General features: G+C 35.2%; 1 protein-coding gene across 2 annotated transcripts in view; it reads right to left on the minus strand.

Moving 5' to 3' along the window:
* Window positions 1-20314, minus strand: part of DIAPH3 (diaphanous related formin 3) — a 484172-nt gene that overhangs the window by 173475 nt on the left and 290383 nt on the right. For both annotated transcript variants that reach the window (XM_054446718.2, XM_054446717.2), the window contains one exon: window positions 13970-14099. In XM_054446718.2, the coding sequence (XP_054302693.1) occupies window positions 13970-14099 (130 nt within the window). The remainder of the gene's footprint in view (window positions 1-13969; window positions 14100-20314) is intronic.

Raw genomic sequence — 20314 nt, forward strand, 5'->3', positions numbered from 1 at the left:
GAAACAAAACAGAACAAAACAAAAACTATATCAGGGAGTATTAAATTGTACACTCTTAAAGAATTTTTAACTTACTGGTGTCTGTGTATGTGACCTATGTGTGAATTTTATCTTTCCATCTTCTCACCAAGAAATTAATCATATTTTTTGTATTCCTGGTTCATTCTTTGGAAGAAAATTAACAAAACAGAGCCATCATCAAACAGAGCTAGCTAGACAATTCTGATTTTTGCATTTTCCTCAGTTAACATTCCACCAGATGACATCTCTCAGTCACTTCAGACATCATGTGTCTCTATCTCCAACCAGCTCCCTATGTGTAATCTCCATACCACAGAAGGCAAAAGGACCATAAATCCCATTTCTTGTGCTAGAAACCTGCTGGTCTTGACCCTTTCCTCTCTTGCAATTCTCAGATTCAAACAATCATGACACGCAGGCATTTTACTTGACAAATAGTACTTAATTCCTTCCTGACTTAACACCTTTTTCTTTCTGTTTTTTTTGAGACACCATTTTTTTCTTTCTTTTTTTTTTTTTTCTTTTTGAGATGGAGTCTCACTCTGCTGCCCAGGCTGGAGTGCACTGGCATGATCTCGGCTCACTGCAACCTCCGGCTCCTAGGTTCAAGCGATTCTCCTGCCTCAGCCTCCTGAGTAGCTGGGATTATAGGCGCAAACCACCACTCAGCTTATTTTTGTACTTTTAGTAGAGACGGGGTTTCACCATGTTAGTCAGGCTGGTCTCGAACACCTGACCTCGTGATCTGCCTGCCTTGGACTCCCAAAGTGTTGGAATTACAGGCGTGAGCCACCGTGCCTGGCTGACTTAACACTTTTAAAGTCATAGGGAACGCTTTTCTCTTCTCTGATCTCTGGTCTCCTACAGTTTTTGTCCAGCGTCGTTTTCACACTGTGCGTAGGGGTTTCCAGACAATCAGTAAAGCTGCCCCTTTCCTGTTTAATGCATGTCAGTAAACTGGTTACATAACATCTGAGTTCCTAAACAAGGCCCCACCTACAACCTGGGGTGCTCTACTTCATATCCCGCCAAATATTCATCTCCAAAATACACACTGCTTATAGTTCCCCTGCCCATATCCCTCTTCATCTAATCGGTACCTGATCCTGGAAATAATGTGTGTCTATCTGCCTTGTGCACTTCACCCCTGGGTCATAACCATTCATAATTTACAAGGAGTCAAAAACTACAGCAAGTACACAGGTAAAGTGCCCTTTCTCCCCATCACAACTAGTAATTATCTCTATCTTTGCAATTACTACTCTCTATTTACATTTATCTTTTTATCTGTCTTCCTCTCCCAAACGGCTGGGAATTCCGTAAGATAAGTCACCATTCATCTTTGTATTTTCGTTACAAAACATATTGCAGATACCCAAATGTTTGCTGAAGGAATGGGTTTTGGATTTAACTTTAACCTCTCCAGATAAGAGCATTAAAAATGAAATAGGAAAATATAACAGATTAAATATCCCAGACATTAAAATCTAAGACACAGACTTTTCTCCAAGTGTCTTATTATTATGATAATTATACACCAGAGGTGTTAAAGAAGCTTTAGAGTAAAAGTTAAAATCGAAACTATAAATATTTAAGTTTAAAGCAATCATGAGTACATGCTTTTTATAACACCATGGCCTCTATGATTTACTAGATTAAGATTTCAAGTAAGAAAGGAGAGGTTACATAAAGTAATCTTTGTAATTAAAAAAAAAATCCTCTATGAATATCTCCTGGAGGTGTTGGTCATTATTTATTTCATAATAAGCTTACTAAAAAATGCCACACTCACTCTTACATATCATGATACAATCCAGGGAAATTGACTTCTTTAAGGAAAGCTTAAAGAAGTTATTACCATAGACAATTTAAACATGCAAACTAAATCAAACCTTCCTACACTCATAGAATGAATTGTTTCATGTGCAAAATTATTTAGTTTCAGGCTCCAAGCAATATATTTCTTCCTCAACAATTGTAATAATAAAAGCATTTTATAAAGCTAAAACAACATTTTATAAATGCAAGTTAAAATAATAAAATTGTATGGACAAGATGGTCCAAAACAAACCTCAGTAGTATAAAAAAAAATCCTGACTATTAAGTAGGTCTACAACAAAACCTAAATTCTAGAATATCATTATAAAATCCATTACATGACAAAAAGATACAAAACTAAAACAATACTGAAAAAAAAATCAACGTAAAAATAAATTGTAGCTTAGTTCATAACAGGCAAAGATAAATTGAAAGAAACTGTGCTGCTGGGTGCAGTGTTTCACTCCTGTAATCTCAGCACTTTAGGAGGCTGAGGTGAGAGGATCACTTGAGGCCAGGGGTTTGAGACCAGACTGGGCAACATAGTGAAACCCCATCTCTATAAAATTTTTTAAAACAATTAGCCAGGGGTAGTGGTGCCTGCCTATACTCCTAGTTACCCAAGAGGCTGAAGCAGGAGGATAGCTTGAGCCCAGGAATTTGAAGTTACAGTAAGCAATGATTGCATCACTGCACTCCAACCTGGGTGACAGAGGGAGATCTTGTCTCAAAAAAAAGAAAGACAAAGGGGCAATGCTAAGTGAACAGCCAGTCATCCTCATCAAGTAGTTGTACCTTCCTTGACTTCCCTGACTCAGATCTTCTTTCTTCCCATTGTTCTGATTCTTGATGGAACCCCAGGTAATAACAAATAGAATTTGCATTCCCTAATTAATTTACTATACTGTATGCAATGATGGTTTAATTTTTGTTGTTTTTACATAATACTGCAAGAGAAATGCCTTCATCTGCTATGGAACATGGAAAGAGGAAAGGGAGAAGGCAAGTGGAGGAAATGAATACAACCAGTTAAAGGCCTCCAGTCAATTCTGTTGAGCTATTTCATCCCCTGAAAGAAAGAGCCAGCCCTGTCCTTTACAAGTACAAGAGGGTATTAAAGGCAGGCAGCCTTTTAGAAGAGAAAGTGTATTAGTGGGGGAAGCCCATCTCAAAGGAAATCATGTTTACTTATAAGATTTGATAATTCCCTTAGATAAGATGTTCAAAACCATGGTATAAATATTACATAAAAAGAGGTGCATAACAGAAATGTTTAATAACAATACTCAAAATGTTCCCTTAGTATAATGGTTCTGTGTACATGTACATGGCAGGGCAATTTTACTGCTTTTTACTTTGTCACAGGGGAAATGTTAAGCACAGACTGACTGACTTTCAAGTAAGACTAGTTTTCATTTGCTGCTATTGGAGACCAGGTCAGCCTCACAAGTTCAAGATTGTGTATTAGCTGGACTTCAAAAAAGTCCAAATTTTTTCTCATGCCTAGATCCTTCCTCTGAACTACAGTGGCCTATTTGGACATGTTTCCTTAATGTTTTGTAGGCACCTTAAACTCACTTTTCCAATTAGAATTTATCTTCCTCCTTGACTTGCCCCTACATCGCAGTAAATCATTAGTTTTTATAACTCTTTTCTCTTTCATGCCCCACACATCTAACCATAGAGCGCATCTTGCTGGTTCTAACCTCAAAATGCATTCATTTTTCAAATACTTCTTACCACCCTCACTACTCTTCCCGATCCAAGCCAACATTATTCCTCCTCTAGATTACTTCAACAGCATGAGTTGTTTCACTCATTCTACCATTATTCATCTACACTTTTTCCTCAACAGAGCAGCCAAAGCAATCCTTTGAAAATTTAAGTCAGATGTCACTCTTTTGCTCAAAACCTTCCAGTGGCTCCTCATCTTAAAGTCAAATCTTTACAATGGACAGTAATGCCCTACAGGATCTATTACCTTTCTGACCTTATCTCCTATTATGCTCCCCCTCCCTCCCTCTGCTCCAGTCTCACTTCCATACCTTGAGGCCTTTACACATGCTTTTCCCTCTGCCTGGAATAGGCTTCTCTCAAATACCAACATAAATGGCCTCTCCACGACTCTTTTAAGTTTTTCTCAAAGACCACTTTCTCTACAGGACCTTTTCTGACCACTCAATCTAAAACTGCAAAAAACCTTGCCCTGGCATGCCAGAGTCAGACATAAGACATACATGGACTTCTTTCATTAGCTTGGTTCTATATCTGCCACCTAAAATGTAAACTTCAAGAAAGCAGAGGCTTTTGTTTTCACAGCTCTTTGGTGCCTTGGAATGGATGAGGTATTCAGTAAATGACTGATTAAAAAATGAATAGATGAATCTTTTTTTTTTTTTTTTTGAGACAGAGTTTTGCTCTTTGCCCAGGTTGGAGTGTAATGGCGCAACCTCCGCCTCCCGAGTCCAAGTGATTCTCCTACCTCAGCCTCCCGAGTAGCTGATATTACACACATGCGCCACCACGCCCAGCTAATTTTTGTATTTTTAGTAGAGACGGAGTTTCACCATGTTGGCCAGGATGGTCTCAATCTCTTGACCTCATGATCCGCACGCCTCAGCCTCCCAAAGTGCCGGGATTACAGGCGTGAGCCACGGCGCCCAGCCAAATAGATGAATCTTATTTAAACCAACTTTTTTTTTTTTCTGTCACTCACAGTCAAGCCTAATCCTTGCTAATACAAGTGCCTAGCACAATGCCTACCAAACAGGAGTTCAATAAGCTGTTTTGAAAGTCCTTTTCTTATAGAGTCAAAACATATCAAAAACTACTAATTAACACTAGCTCTTTTTTCCATAAAATATGGTTTGAAAGAGAGCTGCCGAGAAGCCACCAACACAGTGGTAGACATTTATACGACAAAAGGGTCTCACTGCTGATCAATTTTAAATCTATACTTAAAGGTGATCTCTTCTGAGGGGAGAAGGGACGATTACCCAAGGTCTTATTTTCTTTAGGTTTTCCTACGAGTGTGAATAAATATCATTTTAGATTTTCCTATCACTTATATCATTTCTCATAAGTTAGTTCATATTTCCATATGGCATTCCTTCATAATTCTTGGCTGAAATGAAAAAATTTCTTTTTTAAATTCACGCATCACCTCCAGAAAAATAAACTCAGAGTTGAAGAGTTGCTGGAGACCAGTTGTTTTCAAAGGTTGTTTAGTACTAGAACTGTTTTCAAAAGAAATCTTATGTCAAAGTTCAAAATACAAAATAAAGTGTTGCAGGCTGAAGCAGAGGACAAAAATAGAACCCATTTTCCAAATTCCATTCCCTATGTTAGTATGTCCAACTCGTGAAAATGCATTAAGCTGTATACATTTATGGTCCTGTACACTTACGTAACTGCATGTGTATTATTCTTTAATTTTTAGAAAAGTACCAACATTTTTAGAAAACTACTAACATAAACCTACAAAATTTATGGTTGTTATGTTCCAAAGTTTGAATAAGCTTCAGGAAACACACCGTTGGAATCTGTTCAAATTTCTGACAATACATATTAAAATTCTATAATAACATATTATTCACATAGACTCATGTTTACCTGCACTGTTAATGACAGGCAGATGTGTGTCAACAATAAGTAATCACGGAAAAATAACACCAACACTATAACAAACATAGAGAATATTTATACAATGATTAATAGGTACTTTTCAAACTTTATAAACATTTGTACATATTAACCTATTTAATCCTCACAACAAACCTCTGGGTTAAGTACTAATATTGCACCCATTTTATAGGTAGGAAAAGGGAAGCTCAGACAGAATAAGATACTTGTCTAAGATTATACCTATAACAAGCTGGGGTTTCAACTCCAGGTGAACCAGTTACCTAACCTCAGAGTCCATGGTCCAAATAACAGTTTCTCCTATCATATAATGTTCCTATAATCTAATTGCAAACATATTTTTAATTTTGCCCACTAAAATCACTTATTACTGTTATTGTTGTTATCATGGCCTATCAATAAAAAAAATTCCTTAAATTCACAGGCTGATATGGTTTGGATTTGTGTCCCCTCCCAAATCTCACGTTGAATTGTGATCCCCAGTGTTGGAGAAGGGCACTGATAGGAGGTGATTGGATCATGGTGGTGAATTTTCCTTTTGCTGTTCTCATGAGAGTGAGTGAGTTTTCATGAGATCTGGTTGTTTAAGAGTGTGCAGCACCTCCCCCTGCACTCTCTTCCTCCTTCTCCAGCCATGTAAGATGTGTGTGCTGTTCGTTTGCCGTCTGCCATGATTGTAAGTTTTCTGAGTCCTCCCCAGCCATTCTTCCTGTATAGCCTGTGTAACTGTGAGCCACTTAAACCACTTTTCTTTATAAATTACTCGGTCTCAGGTAGCTCTTTATAACTATGCAAAAACGGACTAATACAAAGGCATACAATAATTTCAGTTTTAACTAATTTAGTATTTTCACACAATGACAAAGAAAACGGTATTTCTGAAGCATATTAACAATAACCCTTAAAAACCAAACTATTTCACAATGTAATGATACATGCTTTCCAGATATACTTATTAGTATAATTTCCCTGCACTGTTTCATAATACTCAAAGATGACAGTGCTATCTCCATGCAGTTATACGACTTATGCCAAAGATGACTGTAGTGGGTGAGTAGTGCCCCCCAAAAAATGCATATCCACCCAGAACCTCAGAATGTGACTTATTTGGAAATAGGAACTTTGCAGATGAAATTAGTTAAGGATCTTGAGATGAAATCATCCTGTGACTGACATCATCCAATGACTAGTGTCCATAAGCAGAGGTGAGGACCCGGAGAGACATAGAGAAGATGGTGAGAAGATGCAGGCAGAGAGTGGAGTGATGCATCTACAAGCCAAGGAACATGAAGGACTCCGGGTAGCCACTAGAAGCTGGAAGAGAAGCATGGATGCTTCCTCCCCTGGAGTCTTCTGAAGATGCCAACCCTACTAATACTATGATTTCAGGGACTTTAGTGAGAGATTTAATTTCTGTTGTTTACAGGCACTCAGTTTGTGGTAATTGGTTATGGCAGCCCTAGCAAACCAATACAACTACCAATTCAAAATTCTGTAAGATGCATAAATAAAATCTGGTTTCTGGAGAGTAGGTGACAATTCTACCTGCAGCATCTGATTATCTCCATACCTCTCCCCCCAATTGGTTACATGTCAACCTTGTCTCCAACAAGATTCATAAGATTGCCATTAATGTGTTTGCTCTATCCACTGCTTAGGTTTCTTTGTAGTACACAGATTTGTTATGTTAAACTGTCCTTCAGAATACACTATTCTGAAATTTTCTTTCACCTACTTTGTAATTTCCTACTTCATATTGCAAAACTAAGGTGCAGTAAATATTGCTTTACAGCCACGAGTGTAAGAGAGTTCTAAAACCTTGGTCGTCACTGGTGATACAGTCCTGTTACTTGATGTTTGCTATAGTTCATAGGTGACACTGACAGAACTGCTCAAGTAGCTACTTCAAATCTGTAGCTGGCCCAAAATCTGCAAACACTGTAAACTGTTAGTTTCTTGAAAAGATTAATGATGTATTGATGCCACTTTCAGCCTGTTAACCTCCAAAAAGATATAGAGGTCTTCCTGATGTGGTTTTCTTCTTCATCATCATCTATCAGCCCAAGCCACAGCAGATTCAGGAAATGTTCCTAGCTCAGTATCTCAAAAAGCAATCTTTAGCTGCAAGTAGTTCCTCCGTGCCCAGTGTTCTTCAACGTCAATCTACAGAATCCTTAATCCTTCTAGTGATTTTGGGACATGCTCTTTCTATTCCACTCTGCTGCTTTCCAAAACAGTTTATATTTGCACTACGAAATGATTACTCTTACAATCTCATATCCAAGTCTACAACTTAAACTTTTGATGCCAACTCTATACAGATAATCCCTGGAAATAAACTGGCAGGATTTAAATATATGGTCTCTTACCAGTATACCACACTTGCAATACACTATAAATATTTTTCACAAATCCTGTAATTACCTTGGGAATGGCCCAGTTATATCTCATCATATCTTTTTGTGAAAAAAGTATTAATTTGTTGAACATAAAATTGTACATATTCTAACATTTTGGTAAGTATATGCAAACATATATAAATTATGTTTTAAAAATAAATTTAACTTTTATTATATTTGGCTTATAGTAACATTAAAATTATTTTAGAATTCCTAAGTATACTTACTAAATATATATGTAAAGTATACTAATGTATGCTTTAGAATTCCTAAGTAAATTCCTAAGTATACTTACTAGATGACTGCAGATAGTCAAATTAGTTCCCTGAGACATAAAACCATTAGGAGTCATAAGCTGGCTTTACGAAAATAGGTTTTACTCCACAATCTATCTGTAGAACCAGCACTACACAACTTGGATATACTAAATACTTTCATTATTCCCATAGGAAAATGAAAAAAAAAAAAAAGTAACATCATCCACCTATGCCTTACTTTTGGAAAGGTGTCAAGAGATAACTCAGAGTGTTACTAATTTTTATCAGTTACCTGCTTATATGAAAATTACAACTATTATAGTAGCAAAACAGGGAGAAATGGAAAAGAAATATATATATATATTTATGGATATATATATATACGGATATAGTGAGTAAAAGGAAAAGACAAAACAAAAACTTACTATAGTATGATTAAGTGTATTCTAAAACAAAATCTATGAAATGCCATAGATCTAATCCTGAAATTAAATGAGAATTTTCATGAATATATTTATTTAAAATCCCTTAACATATCCTTATACCTGTACTACTTTATGTTTCATGTCTACTCAAAAGAGGAATTGAAGCATACTTGCAATTATTTCAAATCATGTGATAATTCATAGTTTGTAGAAGAACATTTGATATTTCTAAATTGATTACTAGTGCACATCCAACACAGCAGCTCTACAACTGCTACTTCAACTGATTTGATAAAGTGAAAAACCATTCAGTATAGGATACTCTATGCTATAGCCAAAGACCTCTAAGCAAATGAGAAAAATGTCTTAAGTTAGTATATTAGATTGCTAGGGCTGCCTTCACAAAATACCCCAGGCTGAGTGGCTTAAACAACAGAAATTCATTTCCTCAATTCTGGAGGCCAGAAGTCCAAGATCAAGGTGTCAGCAGAGTTGGTTTCCTCTGAGGGGCGTAAGGAAATGATCTGCTCCAGGCCCCTCCCCATGGCTTGCAGATGGCCACCTCCTCACTGTGTCTTCACATGGTCTATGCTCTGTACATGTACATTCCTGAATGGCTGTGACTCTAAATTTCCTCTTCTTACAAGGACACAGGTCAGATTGGATTAGGGATATCCTAATGATCTCATTTTAACTCTCCTCTCTTTAAAGGCCCTATCTCCAAACATAGTCAAGTTCTGACATACTGAGGTTTAGGGCTTTAACATAGGAATTTATGAGGGAACAGTATAGCTTGTAACAGTTAGAAAACATTTTTGTTCCCTTGCCATTCAATAAAAGCAATGTCTCACATGGTTGTCTTCTATAACTAAATTATTTTATTATAAATATTTCCACCACCAAAAATGTATCCTATTAACTACATCATATAGGCAGATATGGGTAAAAAAAAGTGTCTTTTCATAACATTCTAATAGTCTACTACTGATTTGAAAGACCAAATGAATTAATATATCATACACAAATTATGAGGCCCCAACCTACAACCTCCACGACATAATGATTCCAACCAATATAATGTTAGCTGTGTTGTTGACTCTGCTGCAGGGGATATAAAATGCAATTAAACTAATAACTAATACTGATTATTCAAAATATGTATCAAACTCACTAACACATTTTAACTGGCATTTTTAGAAGGCTATAGCAACAAAGAGGTTAATGTGTCTGCTGGTTATAGCAGATAAATTTGAAATTTTCCAACACTATAAATTTTCCAGGTGGTTGCCACCTGGAAATTAAGTGTTCTAAGTGCTCACAGTAGGTGAATAAAAGATAAACATTTGGTATTTAGTAAGACATTTATCATAAAATGATGGAAACGCATGAGAAATTGGAAACCAGGAGATGTATTTGCGCAGACAAATATTAGGGTCAAATCAAGAAATTTCTAGCTAAAAACATACAAACAGAGTCTTAAAAGCAGAAAGCATAGTATTAAATGGAAAGGATTTAAAAATCAAATACATCAACGAATGCTCTTAATGCTAAAATATGGAAACAGAGAAATACGGCAAAAGTTAAAAATGAGTTATCATTGAATCCACTCTGATAATACACTGAATATTGATCTCTTCTAGAAGCTTAAATCTATTCGCAGCTGTCCCAGGAATAATCCCTGGTCTAGAGCAGCGTTCCTAAATAGTAGTATAAGAATTCCTGGAAAACCTATGAATTTATCCTTAAAGAAAGAGTAGAATACACAAATTTAGGTGAGGTTCCCAGCAAAAAGCACCAAAGGGAAGGTGACATTTACTTTTAAGTTTCTTGATGAAGGAGAAAACTAGACAACATTCTTGGCCACAGCTGCCGCTTCCCATGGATTTAACTTAGGCAAAACCCACCATGCAGCTCTGCATTGAGATGCTGAAGGCTATATAGAGATATGACAAATGAGAGAAAAGATATCCAAAGAAGGGGGGCCAAGCAGGATTTTTTCAAGTAAACAAAATTTGGAAGGAGAGGTTAAGGGTGTAGGAATCAAGAGTCCCATTTTGTGGCATAATATGATTCTGATACCTTTTTGAGATGCAATGGAAATAGCAAAAGCTGTTGTCTATACAAGTGTGGATCTTAGAAGGAAAGTCTGGGATATAAATTTGTAAGTCATTAACATAATGGTGGCATTATGGGAATTGAAAACATCACCTAAAGAGAAGATCTAGGGAGAAAAAAAGAGAAGCGTTCACCATCAGGCTAGTGAAAAGCACTTTTAAAAAAGCAATGCATAGACACTGAACAGAGGAAGAGGAGAAAGTAAAGGAAATTGACTGTAGGAAGGAAGAGCCAGCTGGGAAAGAGCTAGATGGGAGTGAGACAGATTGGGTTTCACTAAGACACAGACACTACACCTGAACCAAGAGTAAGACAAGAGCACAGTTTCTGACACAGTGTAATCACTCAATAAAGGCTTGTTAAGTTAGTGATTGGATGAATGAGTTACAGACTGAACTAGAATTAAGAGTTGACTAGAAAAGGATGGAAATACATGGTAGAATTATAACTCTAAAAGGGTCAGACCAAGGTGATGTTGTAAATTTACCTTAGTTTTATTTTAATATACTCACCAACAAAAAAAGTAAGTTTTGTCATATTTTCTACTCTTTAATAAAATTGAATAATGAAATAGATTATTGGGAAGTAATCAATAAAACCTTTATAGATTAATTTTAACTGCTTAGACAAGGAAAAATGTATTGAACCTTAGAAGTCCAAAAACAGAGAAATATTACAATGGTATACAGAAATACAATAATGACTCAAAATATTTCCACTGAAATGCAACAGAAAAGCTGTAAGCCATTATATCTTAGAAAAGAAGCAGTCCTAATGAAGTAGATTTTTGAAAATTGTCATACAGGTAAGCTCATTAGTTGCAATGAAAGTTCTCCCTGCTGATCTAGGAGTACTTAATGACCAGGATTTGTTATGCCTCAAAAACAAAGGTACTTTTTAATTCATGTGATAGCTCACTGAGGAGGTTTCAAATCTGGAAACTTTTAAATGATGATATATAATACATGTATAAGAGCATTAAAATACTCCAAAGCAAACACACTTACCTCATTCAAAATATTACATTTTCTCCTCAAATCTCATTCATTAATAAAGTAATATAATAATAAAAAAGTTATGCTTAACAATCACCTATACTATAAAAAGTACTTCAGTGATGGCTTTTCTATGTTAAAGATGAAGTTGGCTGCTCCCTGTGAAACATACTAACGGTATCTGCTGACCCATACACAGACACTAGACTCCACTCTTAACAGATGGAAACTAAAAAGTCCCAAAACCCCAGAACGCCCTGCTGAAACACAAAAACAACAAACAGAAAAATACCCAGAAGAACCAAATCAAGTTACAATTCCGCAAGTCCTTATCAAAGGTAAATATTTTTAAAGAACAAATTATAATATTAATAAAGAATTTTAAGTATGAGTCAACATATTTCAAAAACTTCATTTACAGCAAAACCTGCTAAACAATAAATTCTACAATAAAAAGTACATCTACTCAACCATGTTTTTCCCCAGGAAAAAAACTCCCGGTGTATTTCAAGGCACTTTGTACCATGTTTTCATCCACTACTCTGTTATCTATCAAACTGCTTGATGTCCATCAAGAATACTCATTTCCAATTTTTTTCATCCCATTTGGTCAAAAAATCCAAAATATCAGAATTCTCTCTTTAGGAGAGTTGATTTCCCTGAATTAAAAGTTATTCTGAATATCACTGAGTGATTTTGAATGTTTACAACCCATTCAGTTCAATGCCCTTTTGCCCTATCTCAGGTGATTTAATACAAGAAAATAATTTCAATTATTTTCCCTTCTTGAATCCTATTAAAACATCTATAACTATATATATGGAAAGATTCTTCTTACAGCAAGGACATTTTCAGGTTGCAGAGGGGTAAAGTGAGTAATTCAATAATTCATTAGAACACTAGGATTTATTAGTAAAAATTTAAGTAAAAAGCTTATTTTTTGTCTTACAAATCAAGACAGGCCATATGAAATATTTACTTCAAAGAAACACACATCTCAGAACAAAGTTTCAAAGAACATCTCATCCAATCACATGCTTCTTTGTCAATAAAGTTCTATAATCCTCATTTCATAGAAGAAGAACAATTTAAAGGGAGCAGGAAAAGATAAAATTGATTTTTTTAAAGAAGAAATAGTCACTCTAATATGGAAAACAATAAAATATCCTTCAAGTTGATGAATTCCAATATTAAAAAGAAAATAAAGAGGTTATAAAGACAATTTCATATTACTAATGACTAGTAGCCAACGAAAAAAGAATACAGATATTCCAGCATTCCAGATGAGTTGTTTTCCAAAATATATTCATAAATTGGTTGTTTGACACCAAGTAAAGCTGACAGAATCAATGTGAAATATAAATGAAAACTGAGGCCGGGCACGGTGGCTCACGCCTGTAATCCAGCACTTTGGGAGGCTGAGGCAGGTGGATCAGGAGGTCAGGAAATTGAGACCATCCTGGCTAACACGGTGAAACCCCGTCTCTACTAAAAATATAATAAATTATCCGGGCATGGTGGCAGGTGCCTGTAGTCCCAGCTACTCAGGAGGCTGAGGCAGGAGAATGGCATGAACCTGGGAGGCAGAGCTTGCAGTGAGCCAAGATCGCGCCACTGCGCTCCAGCCTGGGCAACAGAGCGAGACTCTGTCTCAAAAAAAGAAAAAGAAAATTGAATTATTAAGGTAGTCAAAAAATTATATTTAAATCATATTATACCAAGTATTAATAATAGCTCTATCTGTTCTATGACCCTTTACAACCTGATCTAAGCCCACAATTGAGACTAGAATCAGGTTAGAAATTTGGGCATTAGGAAAGGGTGAAATGAAACTCTGGCAGTATGGTGTCTTCTATAACAAAAAAAGAGAGCACCAACAAGTTGGGCAGAGATAGATTTGGTACTCAAGCAAGTGGGGACACTGATTGCTGGTTATGGTCTCAGGTATGTAATAGGCTATCGGTGCCTATGAATGACATTGAATCAAGAGAGCATCGCCCTGGCCAAAAAGTGGAGGAGATTCAGCAGTAGAAGGTAGGGCTAGCAGGTATCTGTAAGGTTTAAACTGTAAAACAAAGTATTTTATAATACAAGGCCTCATCATCTAACTAAACAAATTAAACTCATAGCTCCAATCATGACAACTCATAATATCCTACAATTCTCTATTTTTAAAATGAGATATTGGGTATGAAAACACTGACAAAGTGGAAAGTATGTACAAATAAAAGGTATAATTTTCAGTGTTTTAGCGCTTTAGACCAGAGCCATGAAATGTTTCTTAAAAAGGCACAAACCTTTACTAGCTTTGTCTAAAGGTTCCAAATCATCCACAAAATTCAGTATATCAGGGTACTTCTCTTCACATATTTCTACCAGGAAATGAAGTAGCGTTGTTTTCTGATCTGCTGATTTTGTGTCCTTTAGCTAAATAGAACAGGAGGGAGAAAAAACACAGAGTCATAAGTATGCTGATATTCTGTCTACTTAAATAATATTAATACTATATTTTGTAGATAAGGACTAAAAGTTGTAAAATTAGTTGATTTCGTTTTTGAAAAACAAATATTTAAATACTCGAAAAACTACTTTTGACTTGCTGCTTGGTGAAAATCATTATTTGTTGCAAAAAAGGAATAAGTTTAATCGACCATGCAATGTTTTATAGAAAAAAAATATGGCAAAATGCCTAGGAAAACAGAGTAACCTATGAGTCTATTTAATAGTAGTATTTAAACATCCCTGGGCATTCATCCATTTATCACTTGGCACATATTCATAGAATGCCTACTAGCTACTGTAGTAGTTGGAGACCTAACAACAAATAAAACATAGACTTTCCTCAAGAAGCTGTTTAGTTAAAAAAATACGTATTTGCCTTGGTGTGACAAATAGTATAGTAAAAATAATCACAACTTTCATCTAGGAGGACATGACAACAGAACTGAAACTTCAAAGACAGGAAGTTGTATGGGCTTAGGGAAAGGAAGGAAAAAATACAAAAGTGCATTAACACAGGCTAATGGAGCAGCATTTACAAGGGCTATAGATGAGGAAGGATATGACACATCTGAGGCGGCTGAGTGACTCCAGAATTAAAGTGTATCTGTATTAGGGAAGGCAAGTAGGGACATGACAAAGATATAAATCTGAAAAGACCAAAAAATAAAAGGAAAGATAATGGCATGCAATGGAGGTAGGATTTTGATTTTGAAGCAATATAAATTTTCCATCTAGATGAGAGATGATCAGATATACATTTTAGAAAGCTCCCTCCAGTGAGTGTGGCTAAAAAGATTAGGGCAAGAGTACTAACGGAAGCATGAAGAGTAATTTAAAAACCCGTGGCAATAATCAGGCAGGGAAAGAGGGCAGTCTGAATGGAGGTTGTGCCTGGGAAATGGGGACAATGAGATCACGTGGGTGTGGAAACCCAGGTGATGCTGTTAACTAACGTGTCAGAAAGGATAAGAAACAGATTTGTGTGAGGTGGCCAAAGAAGAAAATTGTTTTGGACAAGGTAAGTTTGAAGCTTTTCGGTAGTATCCAGGTGGAAATGTCTTGAAAGAGCATAAATTTATCTATGTATAGAACAGTGCTTTCATTATTTTTTTTCATGATTGCCCCCTAAGAAGTTTTTAGGCATTTTTTTCCTAACTGCACCTATAAAATTTTAAAACCACAAAGGTGATGCATTTATGTTTATATACTGTATGCATATCTGTGTTGTACACCTAAAAACTGGTTAAACAAGTAAGACATTTTTGCTCTCCAAGAACCAACTTTTTATCCCTGAAAGATACCTATTGAAAATACATGGTTAAACCTCAGAGGAATAAACTGGGGCACCAACTTGTGACCCCTTTGCTCCCAAAGCTAATTAGTTGATCAAATTAACATAAACAGGTATGTAGAATGAATGAAAAAAGAGGATATGGGCTTGAGACGACCAGGGTGGACCAATCCTAATTTGAAATGGCCAAGGACTGCAATCACAGGGAGAGGTAGTTAAGCTAAAACTTCAACAATGATAAAAGTTAGCTTGGGTTTTGTGTAGTGTTGGGATAGAAAGTATTGGCAAGGAGGAGTGGTATGAACACAGGACTAATAGGTAATCCGGTAGCATTCCCTACCATTAAGTAATCATTCAGAGCAGAGATACAAATAAAGGGTTAAAAAAAATCAGTCTTTTCTACCAGAATTTAATTTAGAGCTGGAAATTCAAGGCATACCTAATTGGGCACAGCGCTATTTACTTGCTTCCTTTCCAAGAATTTCCCACTTTAAAATTGGTTCCTAAATAAATTCCCATAAGTAATATTTTAAAAAATCCAACCTCACTAAATATTCTATCACTATCAGAAAAATACCAAATAACTGTTAATGTCTGGTAGTGGAAGAATGGGAGATTTCCATACCATCAGACATACTAACATACTGACTACTTATTGATTCAAAAACTATCATAGCCCTGGGAACAGTGAGCTACCCACCTAGACAGCCTTACTTTCACATCATGACACATGTAATAGGTTCAAATGCTATGCTGACCTACACAACATGCAACTTATACAGTGGTTCCCAGTACTTTAAAAATAGACTGAATATGAACACTTAATCCATGATTTGGTACCTTGTTTAAAAGAAATACAGATTTCACAACATAGAGCTGAGTGTTTTACAAGAGGATGTCTCAAAAATATAACTCCATTGACTACCTAGACAAATTGTCACTAACATATGTGGATGATTTTGGAATGTTAAAGCATGTCCTTGACTAATTAATAGTCTTGAGCACGTCACTGGACCTTAGCTTTCACACAGGTAAAATAAGAAAATGAAACAACATAGAAACTCTAAAGTCACTTTTTACTCTAAAAATGTTAAGTATACATTAGAGTGGAACTAAGAGTTAGCAGACACAGTACAATCTAATTTTTAAAAACTAGAAGAATGGAGAAATGTAGTAATAATCTCATTTCAGAGTTATTTCTGTGTGTTTGGGTCAGTTGGAATCATTCTATGGGCTTCTGTTTTTACATATAGACTCATGAATGTCAAATACAATTTTTAAGTTTCCTTACAATCCTATAATTTCATTCATACTATCATCTTAAATAGGTAAGGCCAGATTAAAAGCAGCAAACTTTTACGAATAGTTTTCTCTTTGTACAGCCACCAAAAGTTAACATGAAAGTTGTATTCTGTTTTGTTAAAAAGCACCCTAGTAGCAAAGATCCTTTATCTCACCTACCCTCATTTACAGCAATGACTACTTGGGGAACACCGTTCCTACTCTGAACTCTCAGCAACCCATTGTTACCAGTCTATACCCTTGTAGCCTGTGTGGAATGCTAAGACAATCACCATCTACCTTCACAATTTGTAAAGCCTAGAAAGAGTATTCCAATGGTATTTGTGATATAGCTAAACAGCCAGCAACTGCTAGGATTAATGTATCAAGAAATCTCAATGATGGAAGAACAACCAACTGGACTGATCTTGGTCTTTATTTGCAAGCAATGAGAATTCAGAATTTAGAATCATGGAAAACAATGTAGTTTGTAGCAACTACTAGTTTAATAAATGTTAAATACTCAAGTCAAACTCAGAGACAATTATAAAGCTAAACACTGATTTAGGAGGAGGGTGCTACCATGGGTTGTCTTGTTGAAAACATCAACTGAGTAGCGAGCAGCATACTGGGAACAATCTAGTATTAAAAAGTACACTCACTGAATAGTAAAGGGAAGCACGATATTCCTATCATTTCAAAATGGGTATTTAACAATTGAAAGACACCACTCAAACTTTCAAGTAAATAAATTTGAAACTAAGCCTAATAAATAAGAGGTTCAGAAAAGAAGCATGTTGTTGATCATGCATGGTGTCTCATTTATAAACTACTATGCAGCTCTAAACTCCAGGGCAGAGATTCTTCATTTATGCTCTAACATTCTCTAGAAAAATTTCACAATGCTGCAAAAATACTCTTCCTGCCTCAACTGCTCTATTCTCTCCCTCCCCTCTCTAATCATCTTTTTAAAAGTCTTCCAAATGCATGAAAGCATAAAATGTATTAGGTCCTTACCCATTTGCTCAATATTTTTTTCATTTCATTAATGAAAATTACCAACTAAAAAGGCACATTCTACTCCTACTCATATCACACTCACTCATATCATAATCAGTTTCTGAGCTAGAACAAGTAAAGCTTGGAAGACAGTGTTAATTTTGTTGAAGATGAGTAACAACTTAAGTAAACTTTGTAATGCTAAATCTTGGAAAGAAAATAAAATATTTGCTTTAAAAATATGTTCAGGTTAAAAGTATGCTTTATTTAAACTTTAACAGTCAGTGCTTGACAGGATTTCTTTTGTATTATTGTCAAGAGATTTATCTTACTGATGAGTAATCATCACTGTTAAATAGAATTTCCTATTTATGTATTGTTTCTTTAAGGTACATTTAATGTGGCATAAACGTCAAATAAACAAAAGACGGATGGAGTTTCTCCAACCACTCTGTTCATTCCATACAAAATAATGTTAAAAGTGGATCCTGTAATAAATCATGGCCTAGTTGTCAGTCTGGAGTAAAACTCCCTTGTAGTTACAGTGCAAGGTTTGGGGATATTTTTGAGGTATTCAGCACAAACTTGGATGACATTTAAAGAATATTCCATTTATTTTAGTCACATGGAAATAATTTAAATTTAAACCCTAAAATAAAAACTAAGCATCTTGGTGATCTTCAGAAGTCAAGGAACTAGAATCCCTTCCTGTTTGAAATAATGAAACTTACATCTTAAGAATATCATCACATTAATAACTCTACTCTGCATCATTATGTTCCTATAATCTAGGTATGTATCAAAGCAGCATTGAATATTTAGATGTTTAGATGCTGTGGACATTAGTGAACACCAGAAACAAGACAAAATTCTGAAAAATCTTGTAATGGCACCATTAACATTTTAGAAGAATACAACCTGTGAATAATATTAATGCTGAGGATGACAGTAGCAATTCTTGTTTGGTACTTACTATGAGACAGACACTAGCCAAATAATATAACACATGTTAAGTGCTTAAAACATAAAACCCCAAACTAGTATTATATCCATTATTTAAAAAGGAAAACGGAAATTTAGAGAGATCGTATAGCTTACACTGGATCACATGGAGCCAATGATTGGAACATATGTCTGAGTGAATACAAAGCTCTTATCCACTATAAAATATAGTTCCTTTACAGAAATCTTTAGTCTAGCTTATTATTAACAAAATAAACCAAATTCTCAAAAAATGGTAGTAAAACAACAAAAGAGCACTAATGCAATTTAAAATACTAGCACCCTTTAACCTGCTAATTCTAGCCTGGAAAGCATCTAAAAACAGACACCACACTCCCTTGAGGTCATTTCTAGTTCTAAGAGCACAACATTCTATTGTTTTATCTGTAAAATAAATAAAATGCCCTCTGAATCATATCAATCAAATAGCAACTCTTTATATATTTCTAATGGATTACTGCTGACAAAATATCATATGATTGAAGAAAAAGGTATCTATGAAGTTTAACCTTCAATGGATTTATGCCACTATATTTTAACAGCATCATATCCCATCTCAAATCTTTTGCAGAAAAAAGTGGATAGTGTATGCATAAAATAGCATCTCTAAAAATAAAGGTATCCACGTGAAAATGAATGTATGAAGACATACTAACAAAGACTATATCACAGTTGCTCAGATAGGAAGCTCAAAAAGTCAATGTGGTAGTACAAATTCACTAACAAAACCAACCACCATTATAGAATGGATATTGTTTTCTGGTATGTATGTGTGCTTGTGTCTGTGCCTGGTGTGTGTTTGTGTGTGTATTTGAGATGGGCTCTTGCTTTATTTACATATATATATTTATTTATATATATAAATATTTTTAAATATATATTTTAAATAATCATTGTGCTAATGAAATTTTTCAAAACAAAACTGAGTATCACTCCAATACAAATGGCAATGAAAATCTTGACGTAAATAAAACAAGATGGTTGAGGCAGGAGAACTGCATGAGCCTGGGAGTTCAAGACTGCAGTGAGCTATATAATCTCTCCACTGCGCCCCGGCATAGGTGACAGAGTGAGACCTGGCTCTTAAAAAAAACAACAAAACAAGCCCGAGGTGCTTATACCATCGCCATAACCACAACCGTTAATACTAAAATACAACTTTCTTAATAATTTTAAAGATAGAAACCAATTGATATTATGTAAATTAGATACTAAGGCATATAAATATTAAATTACTTATGGCACTCATATATAAAAACAATTTATATTAATTACTTAATTTTCATTTTAAAATGATAATGAGAATTAAAACATTAAGTGACCAAGAAAGTGCTTTAAATAATGTGGACTTCCATAATTATAATATGCTACCATATCCCCACACACTTTCTCTGAATTATATTTTTAACACATTTCTCTTGAATTACACTGAGTGTAGAAACTTCTATATAGAAAGCATTTGTGCATTTTAGTAAAAGTTTAGCATACCACATTATCTATTGTATTGCACTGTTCTGTTCATACTGCCCCCTTTTTCCTGCAAAAGATATAAAACAGCTCAATGTTC

Source organism: Pongo pygmaeus, chromosome 14 (genome assembly GCF_028885625.2).
Source record: "Pongo pygmaeus isolate AG05252 chromosome 14, NHGRI_mPonPyg2-v2.0_pri, whole genome shotgun sequence".
Classification (NCBI taxonomy): Eukaryota; Metazoa; Chordata; class Mammalia; order Primates; family Hominidae; genus Pongo; species Pongo pygmaeus.